The sequence below is a fragment of the Ochotona princeps genome, chromosome 2, assembly GCF_030435755.1.
Source record: "Ochotona princeps isolate mOchPri1 chromosome 2, mOchPri1.hap1, whole genome shotgun sequence".
Classification (NCBI taxonomy): domain Eukaryota; kingdom Metazoa; phylum Chordata; class Mammalia; order Lagomorpha; family Ochotonidae; genus Ochotona; species Ochotona princeps.
Window position 1 is genome coordinate 10381454 of NC_080833.1, and position 15921 is coordinate 10397374.

At 61.5% G+C, this 15921-nt stretch overlaps 1 protein-coding gene across 2 annotated transcripts; it reads right to left on the bottom strand.

Annotated features, from left to right (window-relative positions):
- Positions 1-792: 792 nt before the first annotated feature.
- Positions 793-14914, bottom strand: ATP13A2 (ATPase cation transporting 13A2). Of its 2 annotated transcripts, XM_058675824.1 has the most exons (29): positions 14832-14914; positions 11983-12077; positions 11713-11895; positions 11461-11519; positions 11229-11343; positions 10978-11057; positions 9969-10046; positions 9713-9782; positions 8841-8975; positions 8700-8766; positions 8483-8614; positions 6997-7152; positions 6482-6592; positions 6348-6394; positions 6059-6247; positions 5381-5587; positions 4629-4724; positions 4390-4549; positions 4177-4297; positions 3968-4092; positions 3169-3329; positions 2966-3082; positions 2809-2888; positions 2486-2638; positions 2303-2399; positions 1666-1889; positions 1431-1582; positions 1150-1319; positions 793-1063 (listed from the first exon to the last, which is right to left on the bottom strand). In XM_058675824.1, exons 1-29 carry the CDS (start codon positions 14839-14841, stop codon positions 926-928), a joined length of 3528 nt encoding a protein of 1175 aa, XP_058531807.1. In that variant the 5' UTR covers positions 14842-14914; the 3' UTR covers positions 793-925. The 2 variants fall into 2 exon arrangements, with proteins under 2 accessions (XP_058531807.1, XP_058531814.1); XM_058675831.1 differs by lacking the exon at positions 14832-14914 and having other exon boundaries at positions 11979-12077.
- Between the last annotated feature and the right edge of the window lie 1007 nt (positions 14915-15921).

A 15921-nucleotide genomic window follows, 5' to 3' on the forward strand; every position in this document is an offset into this window, starting at 1 on the left:
AGGAGCTTCTTCGGGATCTCTTATGTGGGTGCAGGGTCCCAAGGCTTTGGGCTGTCCTCCACTGCTTTCCCAGGCCACAAGCAGGGAGCTGGATGGGAAGCAGGACCGCTGGGATTAGAACTGGCGTCCACATGAGATCTTGGCATGTGCAAGGTGAGGATTTAGTCATTAGGCTCTTATGCCAGGCCCCTGAACTTGACTTTGAACTGCCTGCCAATTTTTCAGCCTGGGAGGCAGCAGGTGACAGACGTTCAGGGGGTCAGGTCTCTGTGGTCCACAGGAGGTACCTGGATGGAGTCTTGGGCTCTTGGCTTTGGCCCAGATTTTGTGGGCATCTATAGAGGGAACTAACAGATGGTTGATCTGTCTACTTCTATCTTTCAAAAAAAAAAGTGAAAAATAGGAAGAAACAAAAACAAACAAACAAAAACACCTCAGCTACATCGTGTGCAGAAGTTATGGGCTAGACGCAATGGAGCCACTATTCCTGTCGGAGCGGAAACAGACCCAGGCACTGGAGCTGTCCAGAATGGTCTGGAAACTCAGGGTGCCAGGGGCTGCACACTGGCAACAGGCAGACTATGCCTGTCCTGGGCAGGTGGGAGGGCCATGGTGCCCATGCAGGAGACAGGCATGGCCAAGCCAGGAAAATATCAGGATTTATTTACTGTGCTGACAGTGGCTCCCTCTGAGTGGAGCTGGTAGCTGCCATGTCTCCAAGGGAAGATCGGAAGCAGGTGGGAGGCGACAGTAGCCACCATGACCCCAGGGTGGGCCCCGAGGCCTCAGCTGTGTAGTCTCCTCTTGGCCAGGAGTGCAGGAATGGCCAGCCCAGGGCTGTGGGGGTGTGTTTGGGGGTGGTGTGGTGGTGGGAGTCTCAGAGGTGGGGAGCTGTGGCATTCCAGCGCGCCCACCAAGGCCTGTGCTACCTCCCGGGGCTGGCGGGCAGTGGCGGCCAGGGCTGCTGGGCGAGCTCCTGCTCCAGCTGCTTGAAGCGCTTCTTGGAGGCCCGTTTGGGCCGGAGGTGCCGCAAGCAGACCGGGAAGCACTGGTCCAGCACATTCTGCAGGGACAGCAGCAGGGACATGAGGGCATGGACTGTTCTGCCTTCCCCCTCCCCAACCCGCTGCTGAACCCTGCAGGCCCCACCTCCACCATGAAGGCCCCCACGCAATTGAAGGCGACCAGGCCCAGCAGCAGCAGCTTGAAGCAGGTGTCAGCGATGTCCCTTAGTGCCAGTGGTCCCTGCAGGAGACCTGGGGCCAGGACGAGGCCCACCAGAATGGAGCCCAAGAGTGCCAGAGCCACCAGGAAGGGCACTGTGGGTGGGGAAGGAGTTGTTCAATGTTGGGGGGTTTCCCTTGACACTGCGCTGGTCCCACCCAACACAGCCACCCTCTGCATCACAGTCACTCTGCCCTCAGAAGCACCATTGGTGTAGAGTGGCCGGCGGAAGGGTGCCCCCTTGGACACAGCCGCAGCCAGGATGAGGTACTGGAAGGCAGACAGGGAGAAGATCACGGTGTTCTCATAGTTGGGGAGGTTGTCAGGTGCTGGCACTGTCTTATTCAGAGGCTCAAACCTGGTGGTTTGGGGCGGGTGTGCAGTCAGGAAAGGAATGTGGGCTGGCTGGGGTGTAGGGGGAATATGCGGGCGCCTACTCACCAGGGCTGCACTGTGGTCAGGAAGTAGCCCCCGAGCTGCACGCCAGCTACCAGGGCCACCTGCAGCATCACGCTGCTCAGCACCGGCATGCTCAGCAGCGCCCCTGGTGGCCGAGCACGTCCCAGCGCCAGCGCCGGCCCTGTGCGGCTCATGAGCACTGCCACAGTGGTGGTGATGACCAGGTCAATGACCAGGAACTGCACGTCTCCCAGGTTGGTGTTGATCTGCCCAACAAGAGGGGAGGTTGAGCCCCGGTCCTGGCCCAGGGAGCTGTTGGTTTGATGGGGGAGGCCCGATCCCGCTGTTCAGTAGTACGGTAGTTTGGGGCAGAGTACATGCTTCTGGGGAGGGGGTAGAGCTGATGGACTGGGTAAGGGCTTGGGACTTGGCCTTGGTCTCCCCTGCAGCCTGGAAGCTCCAAACTCAAGGGGAGAAGCTAGCACCCCGTGGGGACTGCCGTCTCTGGACCTACTGTGAGCCCAGCTGCACACCTGGGGCTCCCATCACTCCACATGCGTTGCAACCTGAGCCACATGGCTGCAGAGTGGGGGAGGCCACATCACCTCTCCCTGATCCCTTGGAGCTTCTAGCAGCACCGCCATGTGTCCCCTCCCTGGGCCAGCCTGCAGACACTCACCGTATACAGGATGAGGACTGAGATGAACTGGGTCAGGCTGTACAAGGCCATGTACTTGAAGACGCTGAAGGATGTGTCCAGGGAACAGCGGCCCTCCCTGCATGGCAGCACGTGGGCATCAGGGGCCTGGGGCTGGCTGACAGGCCTGGCCACAGTCTTGCCCCTGGCACCTGCCCGCCTCACCTGATGACCATGGGTACGCACTCAATGCTGGCCATGCTGGAGGTGAAGGGTGACACCACCGAGGCCTCAGCCTGGGACAGCGAGATGCCCACATCAGCTGCCTTCAGGGCCCCGCAGTCATTGGCACCATCACCGCACATGCCCACGCAGTACCTGGTGGACAGGGTCCGGGAGATGACCTAGGCCATCCCTGGGGATTGCTGGTGGCATATGTAAATAGCAGGACCACTGGTGCGCCCTATGGCTGCATGAAGAGGGTGCAGCGGTGGAGGGATCTGCTCCTGCTGGCTGCTCCCACCCTATCCTTGACAAGGAGCACTCACTGGAGCTTCTGCAGTTCACACACCAGCTCTGTCTTCTGCTCTGGGGCCATGCGGGCAAAGACCGTGCCCTGGACCAGCACCTGGGGGCACAAGGGCAAGGCTGCTGCGGCTGCAGGGAGCCAGGGCTGGGAAGGGTGCTCGGGCTGGGGACCCCTACCTTGGGCAGCAGCTTGGGGAAGTGTTTCATGAGGACAGCAAATGTGGCCCCGCTGAGCGCCAGGTGGTTGGCTCGGGGGTCAGGCTCCACCATGCAGCTGGTGGCGGGCTCAGGCTCCTGGGGGAACAAAAAGGTTAGCTGCCTCTCCGCCCACCCCGGAGAGCTGGGGCTGGGTCAGGAGGCCCAGGGGGAGGCAGACTGACCTTAGCCCCATTCACAGACACAGTGGACTCCACTGGCAGGAACTTGAGGGAGGCTGGCCGGCCCTGCTCAGGGTGTGTGGCGTGGACAACAACCAGCCTCTCCTGGGGGCCCACCATGCCGCAGCCCCGGGCCACGGTGACCGCTGTTTGCAGGTTGTCCCCTGGGGTGTGGGACAAGGTCAGAGTTTAGTGCTCCCTAGGGAAGCCATTTCACCCTGAGCCCTACAGATGGGAAAAGTGAGACCTGGTGGAATCCACCTGCCATAAGCAAGTGAGCCTGAGCGGGGAAATTGCGTCTCTGGCTTCAGTTTCCTTGTGTGGCAAACTGGGTGTCAAAGGGGCCTCTGGGGAAGTGGGTCTACTTCCTACTGGAGGGCATGTGTGTGTGTGCGTTGTATATTTGTATTGTGTATTAGTAGGTGTGTGCATTGTGGGTGGGACATGTGCAGTGAGGGGTGGGACAGACTAGGAGGACACGGACCCAGCAGCTGCTGCTGGCTCATGCCGGCTAGAATCTTGCTGGCTCCACGTGACTTTTCTGACCTCTCAGAGGTGGTCCCTGGAATCCAGAGGGGTTCCCCAGCAGGGTACCACTCCTGCACACTGAGCCTCTGTGCCTTACATCTGTCCAGTAGGGGTGCAGTCCTGGCTTGTGAGGGCTGTCAGAAGACCCGGCTGCTGGTGTGAAGGGCCTGGCCTGAAGTGGACACATGGAAGGATGCCCCGGGGGCGGGGTGAGGCTGGGCAGCCCTGCCTCTGCTCAGGGCGGCACAGATGCTGCCTGCCTGGACGGCACTACCTGTCACCATGACGGTGCGGATGTGTGTCCTGCGCAGGGTCTGGATGACCGACGCGCTCTCTGGCTTCAGCACATTCCTCATAACGAGCAGCCCACACAGGCTCAGCTCCCGCTCCACGGTGTCCCTGGAGGGTAGGCAGCCCCAGGTTAGAGGTCAAGGCCTCTCTCTAGAGGTCACCAGACCCTGCCTGGGCCTGGGATGGGCATACCTGGTCAGCTGCTGGGCCGCCTCCACACTGGGCATCCTGGGCAGTGTCTTGCTGGCCAGGGCCACAACGCGGTAGCCGGCAGCTGTGTAGCTCTGTAGCATCAGGGCGAAGTTGGGGGGCACTGCCAGGGAGACGCAGCATCGCTGGATGAGCAGGGGGCGCAGGGAACTCCCCACGCCCTCTAGCTGTCCTGAGCCAATGTCCCATCATTACCTGTTTCAGGGTCGCAGAGACCTGCCACCAGCTCGGGGGAGCCCTTGACATAGGCCTCGGGTTGGGCAGCCCCTGGCCATGTCACCACCACGCTCATGCGCTGTAGCGACGAGGAGAAGGGGAAGCGGCTGAGGACGCTCAGGGCGCCCGGCTGCTCCTCCTGCAAGAGGAAGAGACAGCTGCGGGGCTGGTGGTGAAGCCCCCCGGGGGCACCATGCCCCCCCACCCCCTCAGCTCACCATGCCCTGCTGCTCGGGTGCCTGTGGTGGGGGTCTCATCACGGCCAGGACCTGGGTGCCAAGTGCTGAGTCTGTAGCCGGCTCCTCCTCCAGGACCTGGGAAGCAGGCAGAGAAGGCTGGCACCTGGGGAATGGTGCCCATGAGGAGAGGCGGCGAGATCATGTGGTTTACAGGTGGGCACATGGTCCTGGTGGGGTGGGCTTGTAAACATCATGCATTTCTCAAAAGGTTTATTTATTTAAACGTAGAGTTGCAGAGAGGGAGACAGAGCGAGATCCTCCAATTGCTGGTTCACTCCTCAAATGACCATAACAGCTGGGGCTAGGCCAGGCTGAAGCCAGGAGCTTCAGCTGGGTCTCTCATGTGGGTGCAGGGTCCCAGGACATGGGCCATCATCTGCTGTTTTGTCAGGCCATAAGCAGGGAGCTGGACTGGAATGCGAGCAGCCAGGACTTGAGGCCAGTACTGCAGGTGGGTGCTTAACCTATTTCACCATGGAGGAACTCTGTCTTCAAATGCCCCTTGTGTGGTAGCTGTGGACAAGTGACTGCAACTCTGCCCAGTGTGTCTGCTCCCTGGGAAGGCCTGCTGGGGCAGGGGGAGGGGCCGATGTGATAAGGCCCTGTGTGCAGCAGACGCTGGCCTTGCTGTGATCATGAATAATGGGGAGCGGGAAGGGGAATGACAGAGACCACCCTTGGAACCCAGAATAAAGACAAGTGTGTGGGGGCTTCCCCCTTGGCCGTCTCACCCAGCCAGTGGCCTCCACCATCTTGAGGTCCATGGGGTCGCCCACCAGGGTGTCCTGGAGCCGACTGAGGGTGTGGCAGGTGGCCAGTGCTCGGAGCAGGGGCCCAGGAGGCAGGCGGTGGGGCTCTGGGACCAATGGCCGGAATGTCTGCTCTTCCAGGGGCACCACCCCCATCACGTCCAAGCCGTCCTCGGTGAGGGTGCCTGTCTGCAGGGGACAGGGGGCAGCCCTGGCATGAGGTGGGACAGGTCCCATGCGTGGGGGCCACAAAGGCCCTTCCTGGCCGCAGCACTTGTATCTAAGGGGTTCCTTCTGCTGGCGTCACCTGCCCCAGTTCCCATGCTTTCTGGTCTGCTACCATTTCCTCTCCCACAAATTCCCAAGTCCAGGCCAGGGCGTTCAGTACTCTGGGGCCCACCTGTGGCCTCTTTGCTCTCTGGGGGACTCAGAAGAGGATCAGGCCATGGTTAGCACTCCAGCTGTTTGTTGACTGATTGGGTGACTGAATGACTGCCGTGCCATTAGATTCCACATGTCCAGGGGGATTTGTCTGGCAGCTGTGGATCTGAGCTGACCCCACAGCCACTCTCAGAACAGCCTCTAGCCTCTGCTGTCCTCCATGGTGTTCCAACAAATGTCCTGGAATGTGGGTGTGAGGGCTGCCCGCACGGCCCTCACCTTGTCGAAGCACACCAGCCGTAGCTTGCCGCCCAGGTTGATGCGAGGCGGGTGGATGCAGAAGACACCCTGACTGCGCAGACGGCTCTGGGCGTAGAGTGTACACACCGTCATGGCAGCCGGCAGGGCGGGCGGTACCACAACTGTCACCAGGTCCAGGGCCCGAATCACAATCTCGTTTACAGGCACCTGGAGGGAGGCGGCCATGAGCGCCAGGCTGGGTGGGCCCTGAGCCCAGGCAGCCTCGCCCTGCCCCCCCACCTCACCCCGCCCCGGCCCCAAGGTGCACCTGGTTGCGATACAGGATGAAGATGCTGTACATGGTGCCCAGGAGAGCTGTGGAGACAGTGAAGCGTGCGGTGGGACTGGAGGCTGGGCCCGGGGCACTGGTCCAGAGAGTGGAGTGCACAGGGGGCTGCTTACCCAGGATGGAGAGGGCAGCCACAAACTTCATGCTGTGTTTATAGAACTTGAAGTTGATAGGCCGGGGGTGCAGGATGGAGCTCACCAGGCCCCCTTTGGCCGTGCAGAACCCTGGGGGTGAGATGGCAAACCAAGGCAGGGGAGGTTGGGTGAGGGCAAGGGTCTCACCATGCACCCACCCCAGCTGTGCTCTCGGAAGGAAGGTGGGAAGCTCTTGGTATAGCTGTTACACAGTTCAAGGTCACAGGCGAAGGCCCAGGGCCTTGCCCAGCTCTCACAGAACTCAGCATTAGGGTGGTGCCTGTCCTGCTGCCACAGGCCTGTCCCTCCAGCACAGACGAGTCCGACTGGCTTTTGCAGACTCTGAGTGCCTGGCCCCAGGCCAGCTGAGCAGATTCCAGTTGGGAAGCCCCAGTATCCCACAGCAGGGCGGTGGTAGAGGTAAGCAGGGGCCCCAGGCACACCTCTGTTGCAGGTGCTGAGCCCAGCCCCACTCCTGGTTTCCTGGTACGCACCTGTCCGGGTCACCACTGCCAGGACATGGGGTCCCACGTAGGCCCGGGCCTGCATGATGAGGGTCCCGCAGAAGAGCGTGTGTCGCCGGTGCGTCTCTGGGCAGTAGGGTCCTGGCCCCTCGGGCAGTGCGGTCTTCAGGACTGGAACACTCTCTCCTGGGAGGGATGTCACATAAGGCCCCCAGGGAGACCCTCTGGGCCATGTCCCCTGCTCCCAACAAAACCAGAGGCGAGCACGGAGCCATGAACACGCATGGAGGAGGAATCACAATCCCATGTTACAGAGAGAGACGTGGAGTGGGGAGGACATGAGGACAAAGTGAGACGACCTGGAAGCAGGTGTGCCAACCGGTCAGGGGGACCGGGGCGCTCAGGAGGGCTGTGCCAGTCCTGTGTGGGATGGTGGGGGCAAGGAGAGGCCACCTGTCTTCTGTCAGAACTGTTTTTATAGTTAAGTGCTCATTATTTTTATAAGTCAAACCAATAAAGATATATACATAGGTGCAACCTCCATAAAGCCCTGGGCAGACAGCCTGGCAGAGTAATAAGCCCTTACTGAATGCCTATGAGGATGCAATCATTGAGCACCTGCTGTTTTCTGGCATCCAGCCAGTGTCTGATGCCTAAGCAGCAGGAGGAGAAAGGCCAGCAGAGCTAAGCCAGGGCACGTGTCCACACCTTACGCTGGTCGTCACTGTTCTACAAACAGGACCCGCCAGGTAGCGGCCCTAGAAGGAGCCGCTTCGCTGTGGTTTGCAGTGACCTTCACCCAGCATCCACCCAAAGTTAACCTGCTGCATGGTCAGAAGCACCCGAGCACACCAACAGAGAGGCGGCTCTGGGCTGCTGGCTGTGGGGGGCGGGTGGAGGTGGTGTGCCAACTGCAGCTCTCATGGTAAGGGTTGCTCCTGGGCACATGGCATAGTCCATGCCACGGGGCTCTGTGTGGCCCGAGCGGCAGGAGCGCTCAGGCTGTGAACCGCTAGAGAGGAAACTGAAGTGTTTGTGGCCCCAGGCACTTGCACGTGTGCCTATATTGTGCCTGCGAGCACCGTGCAAGGCTCACGGGCAAATGACGACATGTGTAGCTGCAAAGCCGGTGCCTGGTGTACTCATAGTTCATATTGCCCATGAGCTCCCCATCCTGCATCAGCACCCAGAGAGAAGTAGGGAAGAATGCCTCAAGCGCTTCCCAGCAGTTAATCCAGGGATCAGCTGGCCCAGCGTGTGGGTCCCTTTCTCCAGTGTGGCTGGGAGTTTTCATGGCAAACGTTTCCAAGGGAAGCATTTGCATGCAGTGGCCGTTGATTATGCACCACTTGTGGTCCTTGCACAGCCTACCTGGTAGGAAGGACCCCCTCCCCTAGCCCACAGGGGAGACTGAGGCACCCAAGGGCATGGAGCTGGCAAGGGCTGAAGCCAGGATCATTGCTGCCACAAACAGGAAAACAGCCTCCACCGCAACGCAAGGCCACTGGGAACTCACCGGTCAGAGAGCTCTCGTTGACCACGCACTCGCCGGTCACCAGGGCGGCATCGCAGGGCACGAGCCCACCCTCAGGGGGCAGGACCAGGCAGTCTCCCGGCACCAGCTCACTGCAGTCGATCCACTCCTCCACTGCAGGTGGATGGATAGGAGCTCAGCACAGCCTGGGGACCCCTCAGCCGCTGCCCGGGCCTCCCTCGCCGTCCCTGCTCCTCACCTCCTCCGGGCCGGCACACGCGCACCTGCATGCACAGCTTGACCATATCCCTTAGTGTCTGGCTTTGCTGTGGGCAAGGGGCCGAGAAGCAGGGTGAGGAGCAGTCCCTGGGAGCCCGGCTGCCCACCTCCTTTTACTCACCTTCTTGGTCTTGTAGAGGGACAGGCAGATGGAGACGGCAGAGATGAGGAAGATGCACAGCGCATACCAGTAGTAGCGGTCTGCCAGCCACAGCGCGATGCTGAACGCCTGGAACCCGTAGTAGGGGTTCAGGGCCTGGGGGCAGGGTGGGGAGGCAGCATCAGGATCCCAGACCCCGAGGTTGGGGGACCCAGCCAGTGGCCAGCCCTTCTGTGACCAGGAGAGCAGAGCGCTTAGCAAGTGCCAGAAGACTAAAGGAAAGCCTTTCTTGGGCCCATCCCATCCTCCCCCTGGTTCCCAGCCTCTCTCCAGCCCCCAGCCTCTCCTCTCCACCCTATGGAGGGTGGAGGGCATATGCTGCACCCCTGACATACGAGGTCCTTGTCATACACTTCAAGTGTCATACAGCAGTGATGACAATTCAAGGTGGGTGCCACCACTGGCTCCATTTTACAGGTGAACAATCTAAGGGCCAGAAGGGTTAAGTCCCTGGCCTGAAACCACCTTGCTCATATGGGGCAGGCTGTAACCTACATCAGGCTGGACCCCACAGCTCTGCTTCTCCCAGTCTCCGCCCACTGGGTGAGGATGCTACCACCCAGGACTGCCTGGCTCACTGGTGCCCCTGATCCCCTCTGAAGCCTGGGTTGCCACTCAAGGACTGTGGGAGGAGAGTGGATAGCACATGCAAAGGATCCCACCTCCAGAGCACAGCCCCCGGTCCCTCCACCAGCTGGCGGTTGGGACTGACTCTAGGATGATTTTGCCCGTGGAGAAGGTGCCGCTGGTCTGGCCTGCCACTGTTGGGGATTCAGGGGAGCCAGTCCCAGGCTGGAGCCACAAACCAGGGCACACCCCCAGGCCAGCCCTACCTCATCCAGCAGAAGCTGTGGGTAAGACTTGACGGGCACACCGATGACATTGGGGCCATAGATGATCTTCCTGCAAGAGCAGAGGCTGAGCTGGAGGTGGGGAGGGGCTGCAGTTGCCAGCCCTGCCCCAGGGGACAGAGCTGCCCAGTGACAGCTATTCAGATGCCCAGGGTAGGCAAGTGACAGGAAAATGGGCACCCGCAGGAACAAGTCCAGTCCCCAGCTGCCAGGGTCCCTAAGCCCCAGCAGTGCCCACCTCACGGCTTGGTCCTGGGGGCTGAGGCCCGAGCGGGAGCGGAGGATATCGGTGCAGGTGCGGCCCTGGTCCAGCAGGCTGCGGGGTGGGGAGGGGTCGCTGAGTTCTCCATGCGGGCTGGGGTCTGTGGGACTCAGGCCCCCTCCTGGCCCGTGTCTGCCACATGGAGCTCCTGGGGATTGAGCTGTCTGCATCTGTTCCTTTGCCCACTGTCTTTCCACCCTCACCAGGGAGAGGGAACACGTGGAAAGTGGGGGCAAGGGCAGCTGTCATTTATGATGGGGACACAGGAGATCAAGTCAGTAGCTTCGCTGGGCCTCAACTTTCTCCCCTGCAAAACAGCACCTGCCTCCAGGGGCTGAGGGGGCTGAAGGGTGATCAGCCAGGTCCTGGCTCCCCTCCAGCGACCATGCATGGCCACTGTCATCACCATCCTCATGACGCAGCCCAGGCCACTGTGCCATTGCAGCTTCCGACGACACTCGCCTCTGCCACGCCTGAGTCTCCGGGATGGCTGCCTGGCTATGTGGGCAGTGTGCTCTGTTCCACCGGCCCAGAAAGCCCAAAGCCTGGGGCTCCAGGCTCACCATGACCAATGTTGTAAGGAGCTGAGGGCCCTGGCCTGACATGGCCCCAGATCCCCGGGGGCCGCAGGGGGTCCTTGGACAGAGTGCCTCTTCTCCACCTGGTGCTGTCTGGGTCACCTTCCAAAAGCCCTCCCTGCACAAAAGTCCTCGTCCCGGGCTCAGTTCTGGGGTCTCGACTAAAAACAGACGAGCAGACAGAGCCTTTCAGAGTGCCTTGGAGGTGCACCCCCTCCTCTGGCTGGAAGCTGTGCTTAATATCCAGGGTGACGAGGTTCACCTTGCACATGGCCCTAGCGGGCAGGGGTTTGCTGGCCCCCAGGTCCACCCCAAATCTGGGATAGGCTTAAAGGGAGGAGGCCACAGAGCTGGCAGGGGAGCGGGTGCCATTCCCCATTCCCTCCGCCCTTAGCCCAGAGCCCTACCTGACTTGGAAGAAGGCCTGCTGGGTCTCGAGCCACACGTAGCGCTGGCCCTGGAATAGGTAGTAGCGCAGCAGCCGTGTCTGGGGGGAGGGGAGGAGAGGCCGGAAGTATGCATGTGCCAGGCGCAGCGGGCAGGCAGCCAGGCCATAGGAGGGAGAGGGACAGGGGTTGCTGGGAGCAGGTGGAAAACATGGAACCCAGCACAGATGCCCAGAAGCGCCCAGGATGCATCAGGGCCACCATCTACTCACTGCCTCTGTCTTTGTGTGCAGCTGGGCTGTGTCCGTCCACTCTCCCTCCGGCACCGCCCCCACAGCCACCTGGCTCCTGCCATCCTCCCCTGGGACTGGCGGCGGTGGCTCCATGCTGAGGAGGAGGGAATAACTCTGCAGCCTTAGGGGGGTTGTGGGACACCCACCTGGTGGAGGCCCCTGGGCTCAGGGGGAGCAAGGGCTTCTGGGAGGGGTGGGCAGGCTGCCTCACCTGCCATTGGGGATGACCTCTGTCTGCACCTGGACGGTGAAGAGCTGCCACGAGCTATCCTGGCAAACAGAGGACAGGGTTTGGGCCCCTGCCAGGTCCCATCCCCGTGGGTGGCCCCTCGGGAGAAGGTAGCACTCCTTCTGCTCACCCTGCCAAGCAGTGAGCTGAGGTCCCAAGAGGGAGCCCACCTGTTGCCCGAGGAAGCCATGCTCCCCCTGCCTGAAGGCTGGCCACTGCGGGCCTCAGCCTCACCTCTTTGTCTCTTATTTCGATGACGAGTGTTTCGGCGTGGGCCAAGTGGCACGGCCTGAGCCGGAGCCGCACCCCCCACAGGGGCTTCCACCGGAAGAGCAGCAAAGGGATACCGGCCATCATCCAGACCAGCACATGATAGCCGACGACCCTCCATGGAGTGCCACAATAGCCGCTCAGCCTCTGTGGACACACATCACAGGGCCTGGCAGGGTGGGCTGGGGGCCAGGGCCCAGGCACCACCCCTCTGCCCGCCACAGGTGCACCTACCACAGATGAAACTGCGGAGCTGAGAGGATCTATCGACGTCTCCACCGTCAGGGTGCCATAGCCGGCAGGCGTGCTGCCCACGAGGGGGCTGCTGTCTGTAGGCAGGAATGGAAAGGCGATTGGTGGTTCCAACTGCTGCTCTGTTAGCCCTAGCAGGCAGCACCAATGGATAATCTGCTCTGACAGGCCAGTGGTTCACACCTCCAGGCATCTGCGTGCTGGGGCCTTACACTGTTTCGCCTCCTGTGGGCCTGTCCCGTCTGGCTGGGAGTGACTCCGAGAGCAGAACTGCCAGCTCCCCAGGGGCCCTGGGGTAAATGTTACTAAACTTTACCACTGCGGGCATCAGAGCTGGTGACCCAGGCTCACTCCAAGGAACAGAAGCGCCTGGTGGTGTGATCCCAGGGAGCAAGGATGGAGGAAGCTTGGGAACAGTATCTAGCCAGGGTTGCCCCGGCATGTGGTCCAGCAGGGCCAGCGGAGGTGGGGAGGTGTTCTGGGGCCCAGAGGGGCAGCCCCTCTCAGGGTTTCTATTTGCTGCTAGACTCCGGGAGTTCCTGCTAGGCACACAGGTGCCTGGGCCCCGCTTCCTTCCAATTTGCTGGATCAGCTCATTCCTCAGCTGGGGTATCTGCCAACGCCCTCCTGAGAGCATCCACATAACCAGCCCTGATGCTGCCAAGCACTTGCCGCAGATACAACACCTCTGGCTCCCTGGCTGTGCTGGCTTCATCTCCAGAGCCAGTGTTCCCCAAGGGCTCGTCACCTGCGAGCTGTGCTCCCTGTGACTCTGCCAGGCACCCGGGACGATCACCCTTGTTTTAAAGAAGAGCAGCAGGTTCAGAGAGGTTGAGCCACTTGTCCACTTCACACAGCGAGTCCACGGGAGCATGAAGATGGAGCCCAAGTGCTAACTCTTACCCAGGTAGGTTTTTTATTAAACAAGAGGCTTGTCTGTTTCATGTGAAAACCAGTCTGATGATAGGGGCTGGTCACAGAGCTGTGACGCCTTCAGGGGACCTGACTCATCTTTGCGGACAACAGTTGCTGGGAGGTGCTGGGCTCTGTCCAGGTAGGAACCAGGAGGACGGGATGCTGTAGCCCATTCCTTCACCTCCTTTCTCAGGGTCACAGCTCAGTCTCACAGTCGCCTCCTGCTGCCGAGTGGCCAGGTGGGGACAGCTCCGTCCACCTGCTCCCCTCTGCAGCGGGGGAAGCCAGGACTCAGACTCAGTTGTCTGAGTCTCCGCCACCACTTTAGCCACACACACCCTTGTCCCGCGTGCCGAGTGTGAGGGGGGACAGCACAGACGCGCAGCTGCTGCCCAAGGCCATCGCATCTGCTCCCCAACAGACAGCTGGCTGTGAGGGGCAAGGTGCGAACCCCCTTATTTTTTAGTTGGGGCGGGGGAGAGAGATTGATTTTTACTATCTCCTAGTTTATCCCCAGATGCTGGCAACAGCCAGGGCTGGATTAGGGGAAGCAAGAGTAAGGAACTGGACTCAGGTCCCCCATGCTGGTAGCTGGGACCCCACTATTTGACTATCACTGCTGCCCCCTAGAGGCTGCAATGGCAAGAAGCTGCGGCCAGAGCCAGGTGTTTTGCCCAGGTGCCAGGTGGGGGGATGCCTGTCCCCTTCCCCGCCCCTTCCTGCAGCATTCCCATGGTGAAGCTCTTGCTCTGTCTATGGTAGACCACTCACTTCGGCCCAGGACCCTGTTCCCCCCAGGAAAAAGGAGGGGGCGGAGCCGGAGGGGGAAGCTGCCACATGGAGGCCCGTCCAACCACTCCACCCAGTTATCTCTCCTCGCAGCTGTGGGCCCCAGGAAGCGTCCTGGGCTTGGGCCGGCCCGGAGCAGGCGCGTGCAGGCTTGAGGGAGCAGAACAAGTTGTTCGGGCTTTCCTGCACCATGGCATCTGGTGCCCAAGAGCCAAGTCCTCCCATACCTTCCCCTGCAGAGGGATAATGATTGCTGTCCCATTTTCCAGCTGGGAAGACTGAGGCCCAGCTGGAAAGGGGGCATGCTGGCAAAGAGCTGAGCTCCTGGCTGCCCTGTGAGACCAACAGATTCAGATCGCAGCTTCCATGTGGTCCACAGAGGCTGAACACACACACAGCCTCACAGCTACAAGTGAGCACCACTGCCCTTGAACTTGGCCTGGGTTTACAACCCTGGGGCAAGGCTGCCCTATGGCAAAGGCTCTTGTCAAGGCATCTGGGAACATCCTGTCTCTGGCAGGAGGCCCACCTTGCTGCTGGTGACAGGTGGTAGTTGGCCCCGGGCATCTGCTGGTTTTTCAGCAGCCAGGACAGGCATCTGTGCAGGTGCCAAAGCCCCAGAGCTGGGGCTGAGGGTGTGGGGCTGTCTGGAGGAAGCCCAGGTCCCCAAGACCCCCTTACCGAGGTCTGGGGTCCCGGGGCCTGACCTGGAGGCCATACACTTCCAGATAAAGCAGGGCTGGGCCTTTCACTTGCAGCAGGTGGGATATGAAACATCAGACTCCGGTAAAGGAGGTGTGGAGGGTGCAGTCCTTGGATCTGGGTACCATTCAGCTAAGCCGCTGCCCAAGGCCATCACCTGCTTCCCCCGCTCGTCGGGACCCCCAGTGAACCCCTCGCATCAGCAATCCCGGCGCAGGAAGGCAGAGAAGGGTCGGCAGCAGAGCAGGGCACCCGGCGGCGGGCGGCGCCGTCCCGGGGCTTGGCCTCTACGAAAGAGGGCGCCGGGCTACTCGCTGCTTCGCGACCCCGAGGTGGGCGGTGTCGCCTTCCCTCCTCGCACGGAAGCGACGACGGGCGGGCCGGGGACCCTCGCCGCATCCGGCGCCCGCCGACCCCGCACTCACCTGCGCTCATGCCGGCTCCTCGCGCTCATCGCCGGCCCCGGCGCTGCGGCCCGTGGCCCGGGCCCCGGCGTGCGCGAGGCCCCAGCGGCCCCCGGGGAGCCGGGCTGGGGACGCGGTGAAGTGGGATCGAGACGCCGATCTCCCGGAGACACCTGCACACCGCGGCGGCGCGGCTCCGACCGTGCCGCAGCCGGGAGCGCGCCCCGCAGCGCACCGCCGAGCCCCGCCCGGCCCACTGTGGCCCGCGTTCGCGTCGCGTCGCGCGCGCGCTAGCTGCCGGGACTTGTAGTCCTGCTCCGCCTCCTCCAAACGCCCAGGGGCGGGACCCGGGGAGGCCGCGGGGCCAGGACTGCCACGTGCGGGGCCTGTTTCCTCCAGGCTGTGTGACTGTAGGCGAGCCACTCCCTTCTCTGGGTCTGTCCCGCGAGGTGGCGGTGACAATAGCACTGCTCCTGAGGATCGCAGTTCTTGGCCCTTCCGCTGTCACATGCGCCTCGCAGGGATGCACCCGAGATGCTGTGGGTGGGGGACGGCCTGCGGGGCAGGGGGAAGGTCCTGGCCAGGTGTGCTGTGTGGGAAGCGCTCCGTGAACTCCCGGTGCAGGAACACCTGTGGGCGAGCTTGTCGGTGCCGGTGTGGAGCGGAAGGAATGTTCCGAGTCCAAGATGTAGGACAGGGTTTTGGCCCGCGTGCCTGGGGTCGGACTGTGGAGCCACTGGGGGGTGGGCATATGGCTGGGGACTCACGGGGGCAGGTGAGGCGATCTGCCTCGGCTGTGGGCGATACTTCCAATGGGGAAGGCTGCTGAACTTCCCAAAGCCGGCATGTCCTCACACAGGCTAATTAGCAGAGCATGGTAGTGTTTGGAAATAGGTCAGATGCCCCAAGAGGCGTGCAAGGCGCTGGGCACTGACGTGGAAACATCTGGGTGTAGTGGTTACTTTGCAGCTGTGTGAGCCTAAAATAGTCACTGTCCTTTTCCTAGCCTCTCACTTCAACTGTGCGGTGGAAGCTGCTGGAAGGAAGAAATGACTTGCAGGTGCTTGGTAGAAGCTAATGTTCGTCTGTAGAGCCTGGTGCTGTGTCAGAC